This window comes from Physella acuta, unplaced genomic scaffold (genome assembly GCF_028476545.2).
Source record: "Physella acuta isolate Inbredline_101_S28 unplaced genomic scaffold, ASM2847654v3 ptg000372l, whole genome shotgun sequence".
Taxonomy (NCBI): domain Eukaryota; kingdom Metazoa; phylum Mollusca; class Gastropoda; family Physidae; genus Physella; species Physella acuta.
In genome coordinates, this window is record NW_026731891.1 from 175397 (window position 1) to 196865 (window position 21469).

General features: G+C 36.1%; 1 protein-coding gene across 4 annotated transcripts in view; it reads left to right on the forward strand.

Annotated features, from left to right (window-relative positions):
* The window catches only part of LOC131941747 (proton-coupled amino acid transporter 2), a 61857-nt gene extending 40538 nt beyond the window's left edge, over window positions 1-21319 (forward strand). For 2 of the 4 annotated variants that reach the window (XM_059301216.1, XM_059301217.1), the window contains exons 6-11: window positions 2716-2892; window positions 3332-3430; window positions 15366-15544; window positions 16237-16418; window positions 20563-20651; window positions 20747-21319. In XM_059301216.1, coding sequence (XP_059157199.1) covers window positions 2716-2892; window positions 3332-3430; window positions 15366-15544; window positions 16237-16418; window positions 20563-20651; window positions 20747-20893 — 873 coding nt within the window. In that variant the 3' untranslated portion in view covers window positions 20894-21319. The remainder of the gene's footprint in view (window positions 1-2715; window positions 2893-3331; window positions 3431-15365; window positions 15545-16236; window positions 16419-20562; window positions 20652-20746) is intronic. The other 2 variants (XM_059301215.1, XM_059301218.1) reach the window with 2 other exon arrangements.
* The last annotated feature ends 150 nt before the right edge of the window (window positions 21320-21469 follow it).

Consider the following 21469-nt stretch of genomic DNA (forward strand, 5'->3'; position numbering starts at 1 on the left):
TTTTACAATACGTGTCACATTTACTGATGTTTTAGTTACAATCCTAAAATTGCCACAATTAGCTGAACACATATCATAGAACACAAATCTTTAACACCTCTTTAACTGAATACATTAATACTGCGCAGTCTGTGGTCAAGTTTATAGCTAAAGTTTCAGTAAAGTATTATGGGATGACGTAGTCTAGTGGTAAAGAACTAGACTGCTGACCCGACTAAAAACCATTGCGCGCCTATTGAACGTGATGACGCGCTTATGTCGTAGATTCCCCCCCCCTCGCTCCACGCCCAAGACGGCCGTGATGACGCGTGTGGATAGAGCCAGAGGCGTAGCGACCCTTCCCGGCGCCCGGGGACAAACTTTCGATATGCAACCCCCCCCCCCCCCTCAAACTTTCGATTTGCCCCCCTCTCAAACTTTTGATTTTTGATTTGCACCCCCTCAAACTTTCGATTTGCACCTCACCCCCTTCAAACTTTCGATTACTTTTTCCAACCCATTTTGGCGCCTCCTAAGATCGGCGCCCGGGGACATGTGTCGTCCCCCCTGCCTCCCCATCTCTACGCCTCTGGATAGAGCTGCCTACTAATTCGGTCAAAAATTTTAATTAATTCATAAAAAAATAATTAGGCAACCAATTAAGTCGAATTGAATGTCACGAATTATTGTCTTCATGTCTTGACCCACGTACCAATTACGAACCGCATCTGTCACTTAGAAGTGCCTGCGATTTCGCACGGGCGTTTTGTTCTAGACAGACAGACTGACTGACGAGGAAGTGAGTGTAATAAAAGCTTGTAAAAATAGAGGCGTCGGCGTGGTCGAGTCGGTAAAGCGAAAAGTCACGAGGCAGATGAGGCTCGTTAGCTGGGGACAGCCACTCTTCTAGGAGAGACAACTCCAAAATCAAACAACTGCTGCCTTGTAGTTTGTTCTTGGTTGGACAAAGACTATAGAAGCAAATCCAAAAAGAAAAGCAGGCTGAAATCTGAGTCAATGGCCTTAATGGCCCATAACCAGTCGACACGTATCCTAAAATTAAGAACGAAGAAGAAGAAGAAAAAAGTAAAAATGTGTACATAAAAAGCTTCCTTGCTATCAAAATAACAACAACAACAACAAAAAACAAAGTAAAAATGTGTATATAAAAAGCATCCTAGCTATCAAAATTTTTAAAAAAGTAAAAATGTGTACATGAAAAGCATCTTAGCTATCAATTTAAAAAAAAAATTAAAAATGTGTATATAAATAGCATCCTAGAACTAGAATTCAATTTTTTTTTTAAAGTAAAAATGTGTATATAAAAAGCATCCTAGCATCCAGTTTTTTAAAAAGTAAAATGTGTATATAAAAAGCTTCCTAGCTATCAAAATAACAACAACAAAATGCGTATATGAACCTAAAATAGTTTTAAAAATTAATAAACCGGGAGTGATCTCCCCTAAACTTTCTCGAATATTCTTATATAACTTGGAATATAGACATGATTTTTAATTACTTAAACTTTTAAAAATAAAATAGAATCTCATAGAAAAAAGAATTGCGCACGAAGCGAACGCCAAAACAAAATGTGCATAATAGTGCGCAATATTATTTAGTACTTTATAAATTTACATGCGTTCTTTGAGAAATCGGAAATAGCGTAAACTAGTACTTCCGTTCAATGGAAATTACTCAAAATTTGATAGAAGGTGGAGAATTAGATCTTTTACTTACAAGTGAAATTTCATTTATCTATCTGAAATAGTACTCAAGTTATAGTCTTTTGAAAAATTCAAAGTAGAAAAAGTACACTTCCGGTTATCGGAAATCGCTCAAAAGTTTATACGGATCTACGATTTCGATAAATACTTATATGTAAAATTTCATCAACCTAGCTGTAACGGTACTCAAGTTATCGTGTTGACACACAGACAGACACACACACAGACAGACAGACAGACACACAGACATACGGACAAGATTGCAAAAATATGTTTTTCCGTATCAGTGAGGTGTAAAACGGCGAGATTTGTAAAAATCCCGTTTTTTTTTTTTTTTTTTTTTTTTTGCACGATTACAAGACTTTCTCTATACTTCGTATATACGAGAAAGTAAAAAAGTGAACATTTGTTTATAAAAAAACATCCTAGCTATCAAAACAACAACCAAAAAAAAAAGGAAAATGTAACTATTAAAAGCATCCTTGATATCAAAATTTAAAAAAAAAAAGGAAAAATGTGTTTATAAAAAGCATCCTAGCTATCGAAATAACACCAAAAAAGTAAAAATGTGTATATAAAAAGCTTCCTAGCTATCAAAATAACAAAACAAAAACAAAAGTAAAAATGTTTATATAAAAAGCATCCCAACTATCAAAATAACAAAAAACAAAGTAAAAGTGCTTAGAATAAAATGAAAAAAAAAACATAAATCTATTATTAGATTTCACTTATTTTTTATAGAGGTTTAAAATGTGTGAATTTTCACACCTTTTTGTGATTTCCATTGCAACACATAACTGGTAGTGATGAAGTTTTACTTATGTTGTCTATAGTTTATACACTATTAACATATGAATTTATAAAATCTGTGATTTCTTTACTTAAGCTTACGGTTTTCTAACCTAGGCCTATGGTCTGCTTAACTATAAGCCTAGCCACATTTTACATAATGTAGAGTTAAATTTCTTAAAGTTTATATAACATTACTGGAAGATGTGATTGATATATCCAGGTGCTTGACCAGTACTGGCCATCCAGTCCAAATGTCCGAGTTTATGAAGTGACAGTCTTTCTGCTCCTGCTGCCTTATGTCATGATACGAAGTTTGAAAATCTTGGCCGTGTTTTCTGCAGTAGCTAATGTCATTTACCTTGTCGGTCTGATCGTCATTTTGCAGTACATGTTACAGGTCTGTCACTTTGTACGTCAGTCATCATATCTACTTGCACATTAGTTATCAGGTCGTTGTGTATGTGAAGTCAACAACAGCTTCCCATAACTAAAATAGTTTCATTGGAAATAAATAAAAATATATCCTACACCACAGGAAATTCAAATATATCCACTGTACCTAAACCACAATGAACGACAAATTAAAAGGGAACCTACTCAGGACAGTTAGGGAACTCACATGTAGGCAGATAGGGAACCTACATATGGACAGCTATTGAACCTACATATGGGCAGTTAGGTAACCTACACTAGCCCATGTACAATAACCCCATGTCTATTACCCCTTGAATTCCTGAAGTGGAGAGACATATTTGTAATCCTATTCGTTGTAAAAATTAATATTCATCTGCCTTGGTCTAGTGATGAGAAATACATATTAATCTGAATTCCTCTAGGATCTTCCCAATCAAAAAGAACGTCCAGTTTTTAAATCGTGGTCTTCCCTCACTATGTTCTTTGGTACATCCGTGTATTCATTCGAGAGCATTTGCCTGGTAAGTGTTTTGTGTTTACTGTTTACAAATTTATAGAACTAAATACACGACGAGGGAAATTTAGTTGACGGGTTAACAGAATAATGAAATAAACCATAGGAAACAAAAAAAAACTGGACTCCAACAGACAAAACTACTTAAAGATTTAAATTTCGCCAATATACTCACATAGCAACAAATGCAGAAAATATGTAAGCCCTGCTGGGGGGGGGGGGGGGTAACTAAAATCTACCCTTCTATACTTATCTAACTACTGTCCAACCAGTGCAAGTCCGGCTAAACCCAGACTGGTTAATAACGTTAACCTTAGCCCGAGTAAAAACAAAAAAAAAACTTATTAAATGGAACCAATCAAAATTGTAAAAAAAAAAAAAGATAAAAAACTACTAACACTACTAAACAAAACAGACTTTAACTTGACAAAACAATACATACAAAACAATATATACACAACAATATATACAAAACAATATATACACAACAATATATACAAAACAATATATACACAACAATATATACAAGACACGACTAAACAAAACAGACTTTAACGTGACAAAACAATACATACAAAATATTACGTTTGACTATTTGATGGTGTTGCGCCGACTTATGATGTCTAGGATGGTCCAGGCTCTGACACACAGAAACCTCCCTTAATCCATTTTCAACATCCATAAGTCCACGCCAAACAAAACACTACGTACAACCACTACGTACAATACATTACGTAGAAAACATTACGTACAAAACAATATATACAAAACAATATATACAAAACAATATATACAATCAATATATGCATAATAATATACATAATAATAAAGTAAAATAATCAAGTAAATTACACACACACATTCACACCAGTGTAGGAAACCCTCCTAAACATAAAGACCTAAACCACGTGGTCCAAAACACGCCAAGGAAATATAAAATTGTATTTCGAATAGGACACACCACATGTGTACCAGACCTGCCGATGCTCACTATCTCGTTTTAGACGAAAATGAAATAAAACGAGAAACATCGGCAGTCGCTTCCATACAAACAAAATATATAAAGGTAAATAAAAAAACAAATAACTCCACGCATGAGGTGCGCCACGCGCCCACACAGAAACTGACCCGATCTACAGGGCCGAAGACAGGAAATGGCAGTGGGCCTCCAGAGGGACAGGTTGGGGTGTTGATACTGCCACCTCTGGCGGGACCCGGGTGGTGACCTGGTATACCCCGGAGTATTGCACTTCGGGATCTCTTGCCGCACGTTTGTCCACAGGAAACCTGGACAGGGCATCGGCGTTGGCATTTGATTTGCCGGACCTGTACTTGATCTCGAAGTCAAACACATCTAGGTCTGCAATCCAACGGTGCTCAGTTGCTCCGGTCTTAGACGATTTGATGTAACTGAGGGGGTTGTTATCGGTCAGCACCAATGTTTTACTGCCCAGCAAATATCCTCTGAACTTTTCAGCCATGGCCCACTTCAGAGCTAAAAGTTCTAATTTAAGGGCACTATAGTTCTTCATGTTTTTTTTCATTCAGGCGGAGTGACCTGCTGGCAAAGGCCATTACCTTCACCCCATCCGCCTGTTTCTGGCTTAAGACTGCGCCTAAACCGTAGCTGCTGGCATCTGTTTCCAGAATAAAGGGTAGGGTAAAGTCAGGGTAACCCAGAACCGGCGTAGTGGTCAATGCAGTCTTAAGCTGGGTAAAGGCTGTTCGTTGTTCTGGGCCCCACAGGTGGGTTATGTCTTGACGTTTGTTTAGCTTGCCAAATTGTTCATGAGTATTGGTGACCACAGAGCCGGCGTTAGGGGAGTGGCTAACGGGGCGGTCGCCCCAGGCCCCGCGCTTGAAGGGGCCCCGCGTTTCAGCACCGCCATTGTTGTCTGAATTAGTTTGTAAACTTAAATAACCTTTGCTGGATTAAATTTAAAAAAACCTAAATGGCCGAAGTTGTTGTATGTTAAAACTGAGGCCACGGGTGATGTTAGTGAGTTATCCTCTACATGGCCTGGGACAGACCGTTATTCTAAAGAAAGACATTAGTGTCACACATCGCTGGCACAGTCGACTCGCAATTGTCCTGAGGTGACTGGAGATGGCGGTCGCGAATTAGCCCCCCGACCTGACATGGGAGGTAAAAGCGGGAAAACACGTAATGAGATACCCTATTGTATGTGGACCGTTGAAGACGTTGTTTGTTTTTTTAGTGAGCAGGCGGGGATGCATGTAGTAAACAGTCAGTGATCTGATGATGGCTTGCAGAGGAGGGGGGGGGGGGGGAGCGGATGGGGACATGCCCTGGACGACCAGAGTATTTATCCCTAAAATCATAATGTATACCCTGTACGGGCATCTTTTGTGTAATTATGCTTATGTACCACGATACGTTTGATAGACATCCATACAGTAATTATGATCATATTCATTTTATATATTGTCATGCCATCTTTAAATATATTTGTATATATTTTTATATTTTTGAAAGGCATTTATACAGTAATTATGTCCATATTCATTTGGTAAACTACGGTATTCGTAGAGTGATTAAGCACATGTTTATTTTAATTAATTGTTGTAGGGATATTCAGTATAATAGTTAAGACCATAGTGATTCTTGTTTTAAAATAGTGTAGGCATACTAAACAAATTATAAAGTCTATACTGTTTGATACATCGGGCCGAGAATGTTTTATGGTAAAGTTCTCCTGATTTCACAAACGTCTAAATTACCGGCAGTCCGAGCATGCCGTCGCGAAACTGATAAATAATGTGAATCTGGCTGTCACATGGTTCACTTTCTAATTATAGACACGAACCTTCTCTTGTGAGAACGCGGTCTTAACCTGTAATTTAATACGTGGACGCTCTATAAAAACGCACTTTCTCTTGAATGGCTGCGGTCAGAGATCCAGTTACGTAGTACCCGAACTGATTTTAGGGTTTGGCATCCCATAGATTTAAATGTACAGTTATCTTTTACCTCACCCCACCAACTGTCACCCACCCCACTGAGCATTCGTGATTCCATTTGAGAGTCATTTCATTTGGATATCTATAGCCGTAAACAGTGTTTTTCACGATTCGAGCTTATTCCGAAATCTATTAATGTTTTGCTATTTTCTCCGGCATCCACACACTTTGAATGCCACTGTTAACACTCGATAAATTGAGAAAATATCGATACTATCACCCGCCGCTGTGGACCGCCTTAGCGTTGCTTCAAAGTGATTTCGCTATTTTTCCTTAACACCAGGGCTACAAGAGACAGTGATAGATTTCGCAAGTATGAATCGGGTGCATCAAAAGCGAGGAAACGCAATTTAAGAGAAGAATTTAATACAACACAAGCAGGCGCGTTGGACAAGTACATACACTATCCAAAGAAAGTCGTTAAACATCAAAAACTTTTTGATTTGGTTGAGGATTTCAATGTCGAAAATGTAGAACGTAACAAAAAGGACTACAATGAGAGTACTACCATTTGTGGTGATCACGGTAATAATGAGTCCTCGAGTCATTAATAATCAGTTGCAAACCTCACGAATTTCGACCATAGTGACAAATCAAGCGGCCATTCTGAAAATGATTCTGACGAAAATAATTCATTCCCAATTATCGTAAAAGATATATACGATCCGGGAAATTGGGGACATGTATCAACGATGTCCCAAGACATCTCTGCGGCCTGTCGATTCTGTCAATAGAATAAACTGGGAGTGATCTCCCCTAAATTTCTTGAATATTCTTATATAACTCGGAATATGGACATGATTTTTACAAGCTTTTATTTAACTTGCTTCCTCTGTCGTCAGTCTGTCTAGACCGAAACGCCGGAGTGAAAATTCGGAAACTTCTACTTGACCGATACGATTCACACTTGGCACGTGGGTCAAGACATGAAGACAATGCAATCTGAAATTAAATTTGACGTAATTGGATGCCTAATTAATTTTTTATGAATTAATTAAAATTTGGACCGAATTAGTAGACATGTCTATCCAACCACACCACACGCGTCATCAGGTTCAATAGCTGCGCCATCACGTTCAATGGCTGCGCCATCACGTTCAGTAGGCGCGCAATGGTTTTTAGTCATGTAACTCTATTGTAAATAAAACATGTAAAGTACTGAAAAAAAAAGTCATAAAAAACGTTTTAATAACAAGCTTTTATGTAATAATGCACTAAAAAGTAGAAAATAAATTATAGACTACTATTTAAATAACTATAAAGAAAAGCGTGGGTGTCTTCCTTAACATTAGTAAAGGTATCCAATAGATACTAAAGTGACCCACGCTTTTCTTTATAGTTATTTAAATAGTAGTCTATAATTTATTTTCTACTTTTTAGTGCATTATTACATAACCCTAACCCGAACCCTAAGTGCCGAGAAATTTAAAATGGCGGATATTTTTTTTTTGGGTTTCCATGTCAACCGAAATTGTATTTAAACTTTATTCTGCTGTTTAGTGCTTACTTTTAATTTTCCAATCACGACTAAAGTATTTAAAATGCTTTAGATGTTAAATTGGTTTTTTTTAATGGAATAAAACTTAGCATATCCCTTTAACTTGCTTCCTCTGTTTCTCATCATGAATCGAAACGGGCGAGCAAAATTACGACCACTTCTAATCGTTCAATTTCTTTAAAACTTGGCACTTGGGTCAAAACATGATGACAATGCAACCTGACATCAAATTTAATTAATTTGATGCTTCATTAAGGGTTTAAGAATTAATTAACATTTCCTATATAAAATAGTATTTACCACGATATTATACGCGCATTTTTCATGTTTATTTTATGCGCCATTGCTTTTAGTCATGCAACTCTACTGCTTTAAACATACTATTTAAATAACTAAAAATAAAAGATTGAGTAGCTTCTTGAATTATAGTGAAGGTGTTGATTCTTTCGGGGTTGGTCTCCGGACTGATGATCTAAATAAAAATTATAAAAGACTACTAAAACAGAAACTCTATATTAACTCGCTAACTAGCGTTTAGGGTAAAAATAGGAATAAAAGGAGTTCCTGAATCTAATAGAAACTTTTAATCAGAACCGAAACCTTCTAAAATATAACAAGTTTAACTACAAAAATACAATGAAGAGAGTATATAATAATATTGAAAACCCAACTTACTATTTTATGAATATTACATACACCTCTAACTAGATACGTTACCTAATAAATCAACACAACCTACACTAGGAAAATAAGAATACAAAAATACAGAATACACTTGAACTTTAAGGTAATTACTGCCTAGTTTAAATATAACAACATGGATGCCTTAGGCCAGTGGCGTAGCTAGGATTTTCGGGCCCCGATGCAAAAATTATTATTGTGCCCCTACGTTGATTTGTAAATTATGTATTTTATACGTCAATAGTTGTGTATTTATACGGTATTATTATATAGTACCCGTAGCGTAAAATACCTTAGATTTTATATCACTTTTATGAAAAAAACAACCAATTAACTGTAAGCCTGTAACCTTTAAGTAACCTAACACAGTAGCTTCACAAGGCGGGGACGGATGTGTCACAATTTAGGCGTGAAACCATGACGAAAACTCGTAAAATGTACTGTCAAAACTATGTTTTATTCAGTTAAAATAATAAAATATTAAGGAGAGGGGGTAACACTCCACCGGAAATACAAAATTGTTAGACGGGGTGTGGGTGACTCCGGGTGATACAGAAACTTAAGACGCCACTAACCAAATACAAATTTTAAAAAGTTGCTCATGATTTATTTAGACTTGTTTTTTTTTTTTCTTTCTTAAAAGTTTGCAAAGTGATTAATATGTTCCTTGAAGTCCATTTTAGCTGCTTCTGTATGTTCGATACTTAGGATGGCCAAGTTTCTGACCTAAAGGGCATATCTACAACTTGTTTCATGACATCATCATAATGGAAATACTTGAGGCGCCCAACTATACTATTGCCGAGGCGGCTGGAGGACACCCCTTATTTTCTTTAGCCATTGATTATAGTAGCCCTCCATATCCGTAGGACATGGCGCTCATTAAAACACGTGTATGCGCCGAAGTGCTCAGGGGGAACCCGGGGCGCCGGCTGATGCACCTGTGCAGTTTGACCGTTGAATTAAACAGTAACCCTGATCTCTTGTGCAGGACACCCAATTAACTGACCCTAGGTGCTAAGAAAGCCGCTTGGAAACTCAAGGTGGCAAACCTAACCGCCTTACTTTTAAGGGGCCGCTCTCCGAACAAAATAAAAAAAAAATTAATGGCAGTAAACTTTGCAGGAGTCAGAGTTTTTTTCTGGTTTCGCTTAGAGGAGGGAAGCACTGTTCCTCATGTATAGGGTTGTGGTAGGAGATTTCACGGTCAGTAGAGGTTTGTCTGAATTATTCTAACCGACTTCCCAATGTTTCTTGGCGATTGGATAATTGTTGTATTAATGCCTATAGGAAAAGGAGAGAGATAAACAAAAATCTTTACGTAGCGGCAAATTGTTTAGAGATGAATTAGATCAACAAACAAATTGTGGTTAAGGTTAAAACTTGAAAAACCTTGACACATTTTCTGCTTAGCTTGTTGTGAAAACACTGTCCACAGCTGTTATTTTTAAAAAATGGCTTAATTGTAATCATGGATGGATGGAATTTCGATGATGACAGAGAGTTGAGAGGGGAGGGGTGCAGGTTTGTGGGGGTGGGATAGAGAGTTTGAAAGATGCGTATAAATTTGCGGGTGCCGGATGCCAATCTCACAAAAGAGTCAATGTTCAAGTTTATGTATAGGCTAATTCTCTCAACGACTTGCCCGACAATGCAACAATGCCTATAGTGTTATTAATACCGATGGGCCTTGAACATCCCCACTCACCACTGAGAAAGGTTTGGTCATTTTTTTTTTATTACTTCTACAGTAGAAAACAAACTTGATTTCCTTTTTCTTTTTAAAATTTTTTGAAAATACAAATTTTAAAATTCCAAAAATCTAAAGAAGGAAAAGGGCTCCTATTTGCCGGTGAACGGAAAAAAAGTCACAGGAAAAAAAAACAGAAAAAAAGTCACAGTTTTTGCTAGGAAAAAAAGTCACAGAAAAAAGTCACAGTGGAAAAATTTTATCGGAAAAAAAGTCACAGAAATAAAGTCACAGAAGAAAAAGTCACAAAAATGTTTTTAGAAATATTTTGTTTTATTTGTTAAGAACTGTCAAATTTTGTATGTTTATTGTTGTGGGTTGTATTTTTTTTATAGAATACATTATTTCTAGAAGTTAAAAGCAGTATGGTTTATAACAATTCTAAGTGAAAATACTCTAAGATAATTTACACAACAATCTCAACTTTTGTTATGTATTTAGTTAAATACACGGTAGAAAAGTTAATTATAAAAGAAATTTAGGCAAATTTTTACGTAGGCTATTCTATGGTCGGCCTCTCCTCAGTAGCCATTGTCCGAACATATTTTGTGTTGTTGACGTTTTGCGTCAATGTCAGCCTTTGAACCTTGTCGGCTTTCTGTTTTGATCCTAAGTTGTGTTGTGTAATGAGCGTGATAAATGTGGGCAGTAAAGGTGGTTGAACTACACATAACTATTGTTGCCATGAGTTGAGGGCAGCAAGTCAATGAACTTACCATTTCACGGTAATTTAATGTTGGTATTTAAAAAAAAAACACGATGAAAACAGTGGACTTTGGAGCATTCTATTAAATGCTACCAATCTTAAGTTTAACATAATTAAAAACTTCATACTAAGTATTTTTAGATGAATTATAAAAATTACTATTCGTATACAGCATACACACATTACATTACATTTAATTAATCCTAAGTTAATTTGCGCTCTCTAAATATTTAATTCACAAAAGTATTAACAAATATCATGCAAATATATATTTGTGACTTTTTTTCCTGTGACTTTATTCTGTGTTTTTTTCCTGTGTTTTTTTCCTGTGACTTTTTTTTCCTACAATCTATTTGCCTTGGCTCCTATGCCTTGCTTACGCTAGCTTTACGGTAGCTACGCCACTGCCTTAGGCTCTTCTCTGTGGGTGTCTCGCGGCTCGTGTCTTCTGAAATTCTCCTTTTATATCTCTCCATCACCGATGGATTGTGGGACAGCGAAAACCTAAGGTCTAGGACAGGGCAACTTTTGGTGTCGAGATGCGGCTCTTCAACTCCATTCACAAATATTAATAATTATTTTATTTTCAAAAATCATTAAAATATTGTTCTGCAACACTCGGTAATGAACGATATAATAATAAACATAAACAATAAGCACTCGCTTTTCTATTAGAATATTAACTACTTCCTATTTTAATGAAGGATATCACAAAGAAACTGAAGGAGCTAAATGTAAAAATGTAAAAATTCAAAGCAAGGAAAACCCAGCATATGCCTTGCTTAAAGAAATTTGTTTCGAACAAAAAATTACGTCATTTTGTTGAAGACACGGAAAGCGGTAAATTACTTTACTTCAAAAAATTTGAAAAAAAAAATGTCGTGATAAAACCAACGCTACTATTAACATGAATTACTTCATCATTGCTATAAACAAAATGATGGATGAGTTCACTGAGAGATTTGAGCCATTAAAAAGAAATGCAAGTACTATGGCGTTCATAGTAGATCCTCTCAACACGAAAACAAATTAGATTAACTTTGAGCTATTTGGAGTTGATGCTGGTTCGCTTCAAATGAAATTGCTAGATTTGAAAACCAAACATTTGTGGAGTGGTAAGTTCAAAGAACTGAAGAGCATTAAATGCCGCGAGTGGAAGCACTATTATGTGACAGATGGAATAGTCTTCCAGTATGCTACAGTGAGGTGAAGAAGTTGGCATTTGGAGTGCTGACGATCGTCCGGCCAACATATTCATGCGAACAAGCGTTTTCTTGCATAAATATAATACAAAGTAAAGAAGCCAACTAAATAATAAAATTCGAGAGGCGTGCTTGAAATTGAAAACAAGTTATGAGCCAGGTTTAAACAAACTTTCAAATGGCAGGCAAGGCCAAACTATTGTAAATAGTATTCAATAATTAAAGTTATAGAATTTGATTACTAATTTTATTATTCTAGCGGAGCTAGATAAAATACGTTAATATTTATTCTGCAAAACATGTGTGTTTTTATATGAATAAATATTATTTCATATTTAATATATATATATATATATATATATATATATATATATATATATATATATATATATATATATATATATATATATATATATATATATATATATATATATATTCCTTATAAAAATTATAAAATTGAAATAAAAATGTTAGTGGCTCTTTAAAAACTTGGAAATTTGGTAAATTGTAACTTTTGGCTCTTCCGTCTCAAAAGGTTTCCGACCCCTGGTCTAGGACAGTGAACTCTCAGTGAACTCATCCATCATTTTGTTTATAGTAATGATGAAGTAATTCATGTTAATAGTAGCGTTGGTTTTATAAAAATAATCTTATATATAAAGTTCAATTCTGTTTGTTTATATGTTTGTAATCGAGGATTACAAAGGAATATAAGAAAAGAAAAAAAAAAGACACCTCGATGGATTAAAGTGTTAGATTATGAAAGATTATTAAAAAATTAATACTGAAAGTGTTGGGAAATAATTTTCATTTCTCAAACTGATAGTAATAATTGTCGGCATGTTCATTAAACACAATTTTAAAAAAAAAATATCATCTTTTAAAAAAATTCTAATTATGTCTGAAAATTATTTATATTTAGTCCTTTAGCACTTACTTCCCTTTGATAAATTAGGAAAACACAATTACTTTCCTTTATAAAACATTGCATTCGTGGAAAATAATTTACTTTTTATTACTTTGTTTTGGTGTTGGGAAAAAAAATAATTACATAATTAGCGGGGATTGATCAAGTGCAAATGCTGTAGGTATTTTTAATACTGCCTTTTATTTATTCTATACACTGAACTTACTGTTTACTAATTTTTTTTTTAAATCAATAACAGTTAATAAGCCATGTCCTACATGTCCTATATTTTTATTTCTTTCCGTTTACGGATAAGCTTGGAGTATTATAATTGTCCTCTGGCGCCCAGACAGGGTGCTCTTTGGGGCCCCGGGCCTCCCGTGTTCGGTTTGGCGCCTATGTTCGTTTAAGTGAGTGCAAAAACTATGAATACGTTGGGGTATTAAAGTCGTTTATTAAGCTGAAACAGGCGATTCCGCCGGCGCCGCAGCATGGTGCAATTTGGCGCCCCGGGCTAGACTGTGAGCACTTTGCGTTTATGTTCGCTTTGTGTTTTCTTTGTGTTTAGGTTGGGTTTGCGTTAGTGGTTGGGTTTGCGTTTTGATTTTGTTCGTTTTCGTTCTTTCTTTTTCGTATTTGTTTTCTTTTGTGTTTTTTTTCTTTGGGTTTTTTCTCTTTGTATTTGTGTTTGTGGTTGGTTTTGTGTTTGTGGTTGGGTTTGGGTTTGTGTTATCGTCTGTATTAGTGTTTGCGTATGTTTCCTTTCTTTATTTTTGTTTTGGTTTTGGTTGGTTGTGTGTGGTTAGGGTGGGCAATGCCGGGTATACGCTGATTACTAAACACACATGTCATGTTTTTTACAGATAGGTTTCAGAAAGCTCTTTTATAGACAACTGCACCAAACTACAAGAAGATATACAATTTTATATAATATTAGCCGTCCCGGTTTGTGTTGTGTTTTGTTTGTGTTGCGTTGTGTTGTGTTTTGTTTGTGTTGTGTTTTGTTTGTGTTGTGATTGTGTTGTGGTTGTGTTATGTTTGTGTTGTGTTTGTGTTATGTTCGCGGTTCTTTTTTTTTTGTGTGTTTTGGTTTTGGTTAGTTGTGGTTAAGGTGGGCAATGCCGTATATATGTTGATTACAAAACACACATGTCATGGTTCTTTACAGATAGGTTTTCACAGAGGCCAGAGCAGGGCCTGGCCGGGACGGCTAGTTATTAATATTTGTGAATGGAGTTGAAGAGCCGCAACTCGACACCAAAAGAGCCGCATGCGGATCGCAAGCCGAAGGTTGCCGACCCCTGGTCTAGGGCCATTGGGGGGGGGGGGTTAAAAACACAGGTATCACGAGCACAGTCGTGAACACCTTCAAATTGGTTAGAAAGAAAATGACGTCATTTAATAAAAGGGAGCTCAATGCCAATTGAGTACAAATAAATTCTAACTATTAAAAAAGACCTAAGTAGGTCGCAGTATTCAAATACATAATAAATCTTTCATCCGTCATAAAAATTATACTCAATTATTTAATCATTCACAAAATCAAATTAGGCATGTCCTCCTGCGTCCGCAGCAGGGTGCGATTCGGCGCTCCGGTACTACTTGTTACTACCCGTAACAGCGCCTACGTTCGTTTTAAAGAGCGGCCTACAATTGGGGCCCGGTGGAACACTACATTCAATGAGCAAATCGAACCTGGCGCTCCTGATGTAGTATAACCGGTGGTTCTCGACAGCGCCCCGCGACGCCCTTCGCGCCTAAGTGGTCAAACCGTACATACATCACGTCTAATGGCGTCTGGGTAGAACTGGAACAAACCCGCGACTCAACGGCTAATATAGCGCCGACGCCGTTTACACTCAGTTTTAGAAAACAAGGTTAACATAAAGAATAAAGAGTGTCCTTGAATTATTTATTTCTGAGATCAGAGTTTCTTCCAGGCATCTCTCAGTGGGGGGGGGGGGGGGGGGGGGGGGGGGTTGGCAGAGCCCCGAAGAAAGTCTACCGTCACCCCCCCCCCCCCCCCCCCGAAATAGAATTTGTATAGAAAATATATACTTTTAACAGGAAACATTGTCTGAAATTCCAGCAAAGCGCGCGACTGGTACGCTAGTTACTTATATAAATAAATGATATTTAAAAAATAGACTACTTCAGACTGACAACAATCCTTTTGATAACAAACTTTGTCCCTTTATCTCTACAAATTTACGTAGATAATTCCTCTGAGGAACAGAATGCAAAACGTGTCAGATTTTGGCGGATGGTCCGGAGTTCTTAGCCTGGCTATGGTGATAGTTACTGCCATGTACACGGCAGTTGGTTTCTACGGATATTTGAAGTTTGGAGAAGATTCTGCTGCAGCCATCACTCTTAACCTCCCAGTAAAGCAGATGTGAGTTAACCTACTTCAGTTTTTATAAACACTCAAGCTGATGACTAAAATAATTATGTAAACGAGTTTGATTAAACAAATATAATGAGGAAATGTGTGTAAACGGTAGCTTCTAATAGCGACAGCGAGAACCTGGGCACAAGGGCGGCTAACGAGGTTTGTTCTACCTCACGGTTTTCATTCAGGATACTCGTTTCTGGGGCAATAGTGTACAAAGTCACGTCCCAGCCTGAGGATGGTGCTAGAGCATGGGGAGCTGCTGCTAACGTATGAAGTAATTTTTAAATGAATTTACATCACTCAGTAGCTTGCAATCTCTAAAAGATAATTATCTGCTCCTTCTCGGTCTGTTATCGAGGTATTAACCAGGTGTACAAAATAAATAAATAAAACATTCCACCGTCGTCAGCTGATTGTGCGATTGCTAGTACTAGTACTTAATTTTATTACTCCACTGTTATTAGTAAACTTATTTATCTTTTAATAAATGTTAATGACTAATTTAATGTCAAATCAGATTAAAAATTATATTTTGTATCTGGCAAGTTCGGACGAAATAGCTTACAATTGAGACCAGATTTGCCATCAAGCAACGAACAAGCATACATTAAAAAAAAGATTATAGGCCTCAATGATAACACTCATGTAACAAGATAATTTTCCGACATACCCCCCCCCCCCCTAATTTTTAGCCTTTACCAGTTGGTCAACGTAAGCTTCGCTGTCGCAGTTTTCATCTCAGTTGCCGTCCAGTTTTATGTTCCCATCAATGTTGTTTGGCCAGTGATTGAAAACTGGTTTCTACATAGGACATCATCTCCAGCTTTCCAAGTCTTAGAGTATCTGACAAGAGCAGTGTTGCTGATCATCATATGTAAGTAATTGCCATGTTCCTAAGGTGTTGCCACGTTGAATAGAAGCCGGGCTGCCGATGTGATCATTAAACTTGGCTCAATATAGTTTTGAAATGTTTAAGTCTTTCTGAACAATAATATACAATAGTTTATTCTTCTGTAACATGTTCTATGATGTTTACAATTATATTAAATGCAGACTGAACAAGCCATGTCAACGTTGTTGCCAGTTCACTGGTATAACACTTACATTTTAAGACACAGCTCTTTGAGTTAACTCTAGTACTTTATTCTTATATACACAAAACTCAGAAGACACGTCCTGTCTCTGACTCTACCTTTTGTTAACTGACTACATGTACACACCACAAAGACACTGTGAACACTTCAAGGACGTAACCATAATATATATATCATAATACAAGGGACGTAACAATCCCTAACAAAAATTAATACTAATAGTTTCACTGTTTGTGTATCTATCTGTTTATCTATGTATCTATCTGACAAGAACGCTATAGAGAAAACACAAGCAAATTAAAAACTTTCATAGTAAAACGGAAACGAAATATGACGTCATATTGAGCATAGAGTAGAAAAGAGTCGAAAGCCGGAAGAGTGCACAAAATAATATGACGTCATTGATTCTCGAGCAAACATTGAATTAAAAAGCCAATTTTGTCTAATCTAAGTGGTTTGCGTGAAGAGTTTCTTTCATACAATTCTTCCGGTAGGGGCGAAGCCCCACCCTCGAGAAAGAACGTCTAAGCCCCCCCCCCCCCCCCCCCCCCAACTCAAAAGAAATTTCGTCATCGATACTCTAAAACTAAAATTAAATTAAAATTACCGCCTAATTAATGTGTCTAATCTAAAAAGTGGTTTGCTTGCAGTTTCTTTCATGCAATTCTTCGGGTAGTGGCTAAGCGCGACACCAGTGTTTCTTTCAGACTTTTTCCTCCCAGGAGGGGGGAACTTTTTCTAATCTAAAAAGTGTTTAGCGTGCACTGTTTTTTTCATGCATTTCTTCCGGTAGGGACATGCATATGACTATATAAATTAAAGTACCGATTCTGGATACAAATCCGTTTTCAAAGTCATTTTTCGTTTCCTGTTAAATTGAATTAAGGTGGTGATTTTGGTTTTAATTTAGAGAAAATAGACAGCACTATCAACCTAGCGCCCGTTGTATCTTTCCTCAACGGGCCATTTTTCTCGTATAAAATATAATAAAATAACTTTTTATTTTCTCGTATACAGAGTATAAGGTATTGTAATCGAGCAAAAAAAAAAAAAAAATCGAGATTTTTTCCAAATCTCGACGTTTTATACCTCAATGAGTCGGAAAAACATAGTCTTGCAATCTTTTCCGTATGTCTGTATGTGTGTGTCTGTGAACATGATAACTTGAGTACCGTTACAGCTAGGTTGATGAAATTTCATATGTTAGTATTATAATTATATCAAATTTGTAGTTCTGTATCAACTTTTAGGCGATTTCCGGTAACCGGAAGTGGAACTTTCAATTTTTCAATAGCCTATAGCTTGAGTATTGTTTCAGATTAATGAAATTTCACATGTAAGTTACTATTGTAAGTAAAAGATCTAATTCTCTGCCTTCTTTCAAATTTTGAGTTATTTTCGTTGATCGGAAGTAGTAGTTTGCGCTATTTCCTATTTCTCAAAAAACACATGTGAATTCATATTGTACTAATAATATTCCGCACTATTATACACATTTTGTTTGGCGTTCACTTGGTCACAATTATTTTTTCTACGAGATTCTATTCTATTATTAAAAAGTTTAAGTAATTAAAAATGGATTTAAAATCATGTCTATATCCAGACGTGCCATCCCCTGTAGTGTTGTGATGGAAGAATATTCGAGAAAGTTTAGGGGAGATCACTCCCGGTTTATTGTAAAATATTTTTGTACACGATAGGTCAAATGTTATGTTCTATCAGTAGCGTACGCAGGGGGGGGGGGGGGAGCAGCGGGAGCGGCTGCTCCCCCTGTGGCCATTTTCAGCAAAGTGGCGCCTTTTTGGAAACTTTTTAAACTCAAAAGTTTTAAACAATGAATTTGTTAAAAAAATATTTTTGGTCGGCACATCTATGTAAATCACAAGATTTCTTTTCATGCAGCAATTAAGCATTATTGCAATAGTCTAGTAGTGTCTACGTTTACAACATGTATTAACAGCTGCATCAGCTTGCCATTCTAAAAATAACCATTACGATGCATTCCAATGGGTTAGGGTTAGTTAAAAAACCTCTACAGGTAGTACCACTTAGCAAGAGGGGTGTTAAGTTTAAGGCAACTGTATACCCCGAACTGATCTGTTAAGTACATGTAGAAAAACGCGTAATGATGTACCAAAGTACCATGTCGCCAGAAAATTAGCTTCTTAAACGTCAAACTTTGTGAATATTGTTTTTGCAATTACCAGTAAAGAGGTGTGTGATCAATACTGTAATCTAACCCATACCTATCACTATGTTAAAAAATGATCTAAAGAAAACAAAGAAGCAGTAGTGGATTAAAAATATATGATCTGAACTAAAAGACCAATATCTAGTTAAATGTAGGCTGTTATTCCGAATGTTTTTCTAATATATCGAAAAGCGTGGTTTTATACCAACTCTGATTTTAAGAACTTTCGTTATGCTGTAATACTTTAGCATTTATGATGACGATATATTAAATTCTGATTATAGACAAAAACATTTTGTAAACACGAATAGTGTTACACAATTTCATTATATTCTAAAGTAATTTTTTTTTTTTTGACATTTATAATTAAATGTGTAGATATATACTTATTTTATATTAAGAGAGTGATTTTATTTCCCCTATTTCACTTGCCTTAAATAATTTCCCAGGAATTATTATGTAAGAAATTTTTTTTTACAAAATTTACAAACCAGTTTGTGTCAGGTTCATTGTTTTTGGTTGTAGTGTGTGTATATTTTTTGTTGTTGTTTAGATTGATACAATTTTTGTTTTGTCGGCCTACATTGTGTTTTTCCTTATTTCTTCAGAGTGCTACTTTCAGTTTATTTTACATCATAGCGCAGTAATGACATACATCTAGTAATTATATATATATATATATAATACACGTATATAGAACGTGTTAAAAATTCAGCGCCTTTTTTGCTCTTTTCGCTCCCCCTTCAACGAAAACCTGGATACGCCTCTGTGTTCTATCGTTACCAATATAGCTACCGTAAGTCTAACAGATAGATAATTGTCAATAAATTGCCTACATTTATTTTTATAATAAAAAATGTAGGCCTATTCTTTTTTTACTTTCTCGTATACGAAGTAGGCCTATAGTAATCGTGAAAAAAAAATCTTGATTTTTTTTTTTCCAATCTCGAAGTTTTACACCCCCCTGAGTCGGAAAAACATTAGTTTTGCAATTTTGTCCATATGTGTATGTGAACACGATAATTTGAGTACCGTTACAGCAAACTTCTTAAAATAGAATCTCAAAACAAAAAACAAGTGCAGAGGCGTACCTAGATGGGAGGAGGCGGCAGTCCCTGGCGCCATCCCAAGGGGGGCGCCGAAAGGGGCAGTGAAAAAACAATTAGACGCCAGCGTTGCTAGACTAATTGATCAACGGGACATAGTGCTAGTATTTAAATATCCGGTTGGAGATATTCTTTGTTTTCTTTTATTTTCTGTTGACGACACAAAATGGCTTTACTAAAAGTCATTTTTCGCATGAGAGAGCCACTTAATACAAACGCTAATCGTTTTGCTAACTAAATCCCAATCAGTTGACATATTTCTTCATTTCCAATCTTGGAACACTAGCGTATTTTCACTAGCATTTGCTTACTCATTGTTTCTCATGTACCACACCCACACATATAGGTTATATGTATGTATATACATGTCTACGAATAATTATGTTGTCCGTGACTGAGTACGTATTTAAAGGTTATAGTTGAAAAAAAAAACGGCTGTTAATAATAGCAGATACTAAGGGTGAAAATTAAAGACTAGCCATGGTTATCTATTTAGCCTAGGTAGTTGTATTTAATGAGCAATTAGTGTAGCCCTACGATATTGCAATAATAGTAGAACCAGCTATTGTCAGATAGGAGAATGCTTGTAATGAAGAAAAGTTTGATATCTTTCTGTATTCCTACTAGTCAGTATCGCCACCCTAGCCCCTCACATCGAACTGTTGATGGCACTGTTTGGATCGTTCTGTGGGGGTTTGATGTCTATTATAATACCGGTATGCCAAGCATTTTTTTCTATTACTCTAGCACAATTAACTAAAGTTACTTTTGGATCTCTCCCACAAATGAATGATTTGACCTTTTCTCTCAGGTGTTTGTAGAAATGTTGACCCTATATGGAGATGAAGAACTTACAGCTTTAGTGCTGGCAAAAGATGTTTTTCTCTTGTGCTTTGGTCTGTTGGGTCTTACTACAGGAACCTACACCGCTATGCTTGACATCAGCCAGACATTTTGACATCCTGAAGCTCCCTACAGGAACCTACACAGCTATGCTTGACATCAGCCAGACATTTTGACATCCTGAAGTTCACTAGAGAAACACAGCTATGCTTGACATCAGCCAGACATTTTGACATCCTGAAGTTCACTAGAGAAACACAGCTCTGCTTGACCAACATCCTCAAATTAATTATTGTATTTGTATATTAGAAAAAAATTAATTTCACCCAATAAACTATTGTCACTAAAAATAATCTTGACAGCATGGTTGGGTGGTAGAACACTTGATGGCTGACCCAATGTTTAAAATTCAGATCTTGATCAGGACTTGAGTCAGCAGTATGTACCTGACTCAAGATTGGGCTGGGCACACCATTATATGCAGATGGATAGAAACTTATCAACTCAATCTGCCCAATGGATTGTTAGGTCTGAGAAAGGGGAACTTTAGTACATAACAAAAAATTTTAAAATGATTTTTTAAATGTGTTGATTGCAATACAGAATTGTTGAAACAAGATATCTAGTCAAATGTGAAGAATTGTGTTTATCTTGCATTCTGCTGATTACAAGATTATATACATGTGTAGAA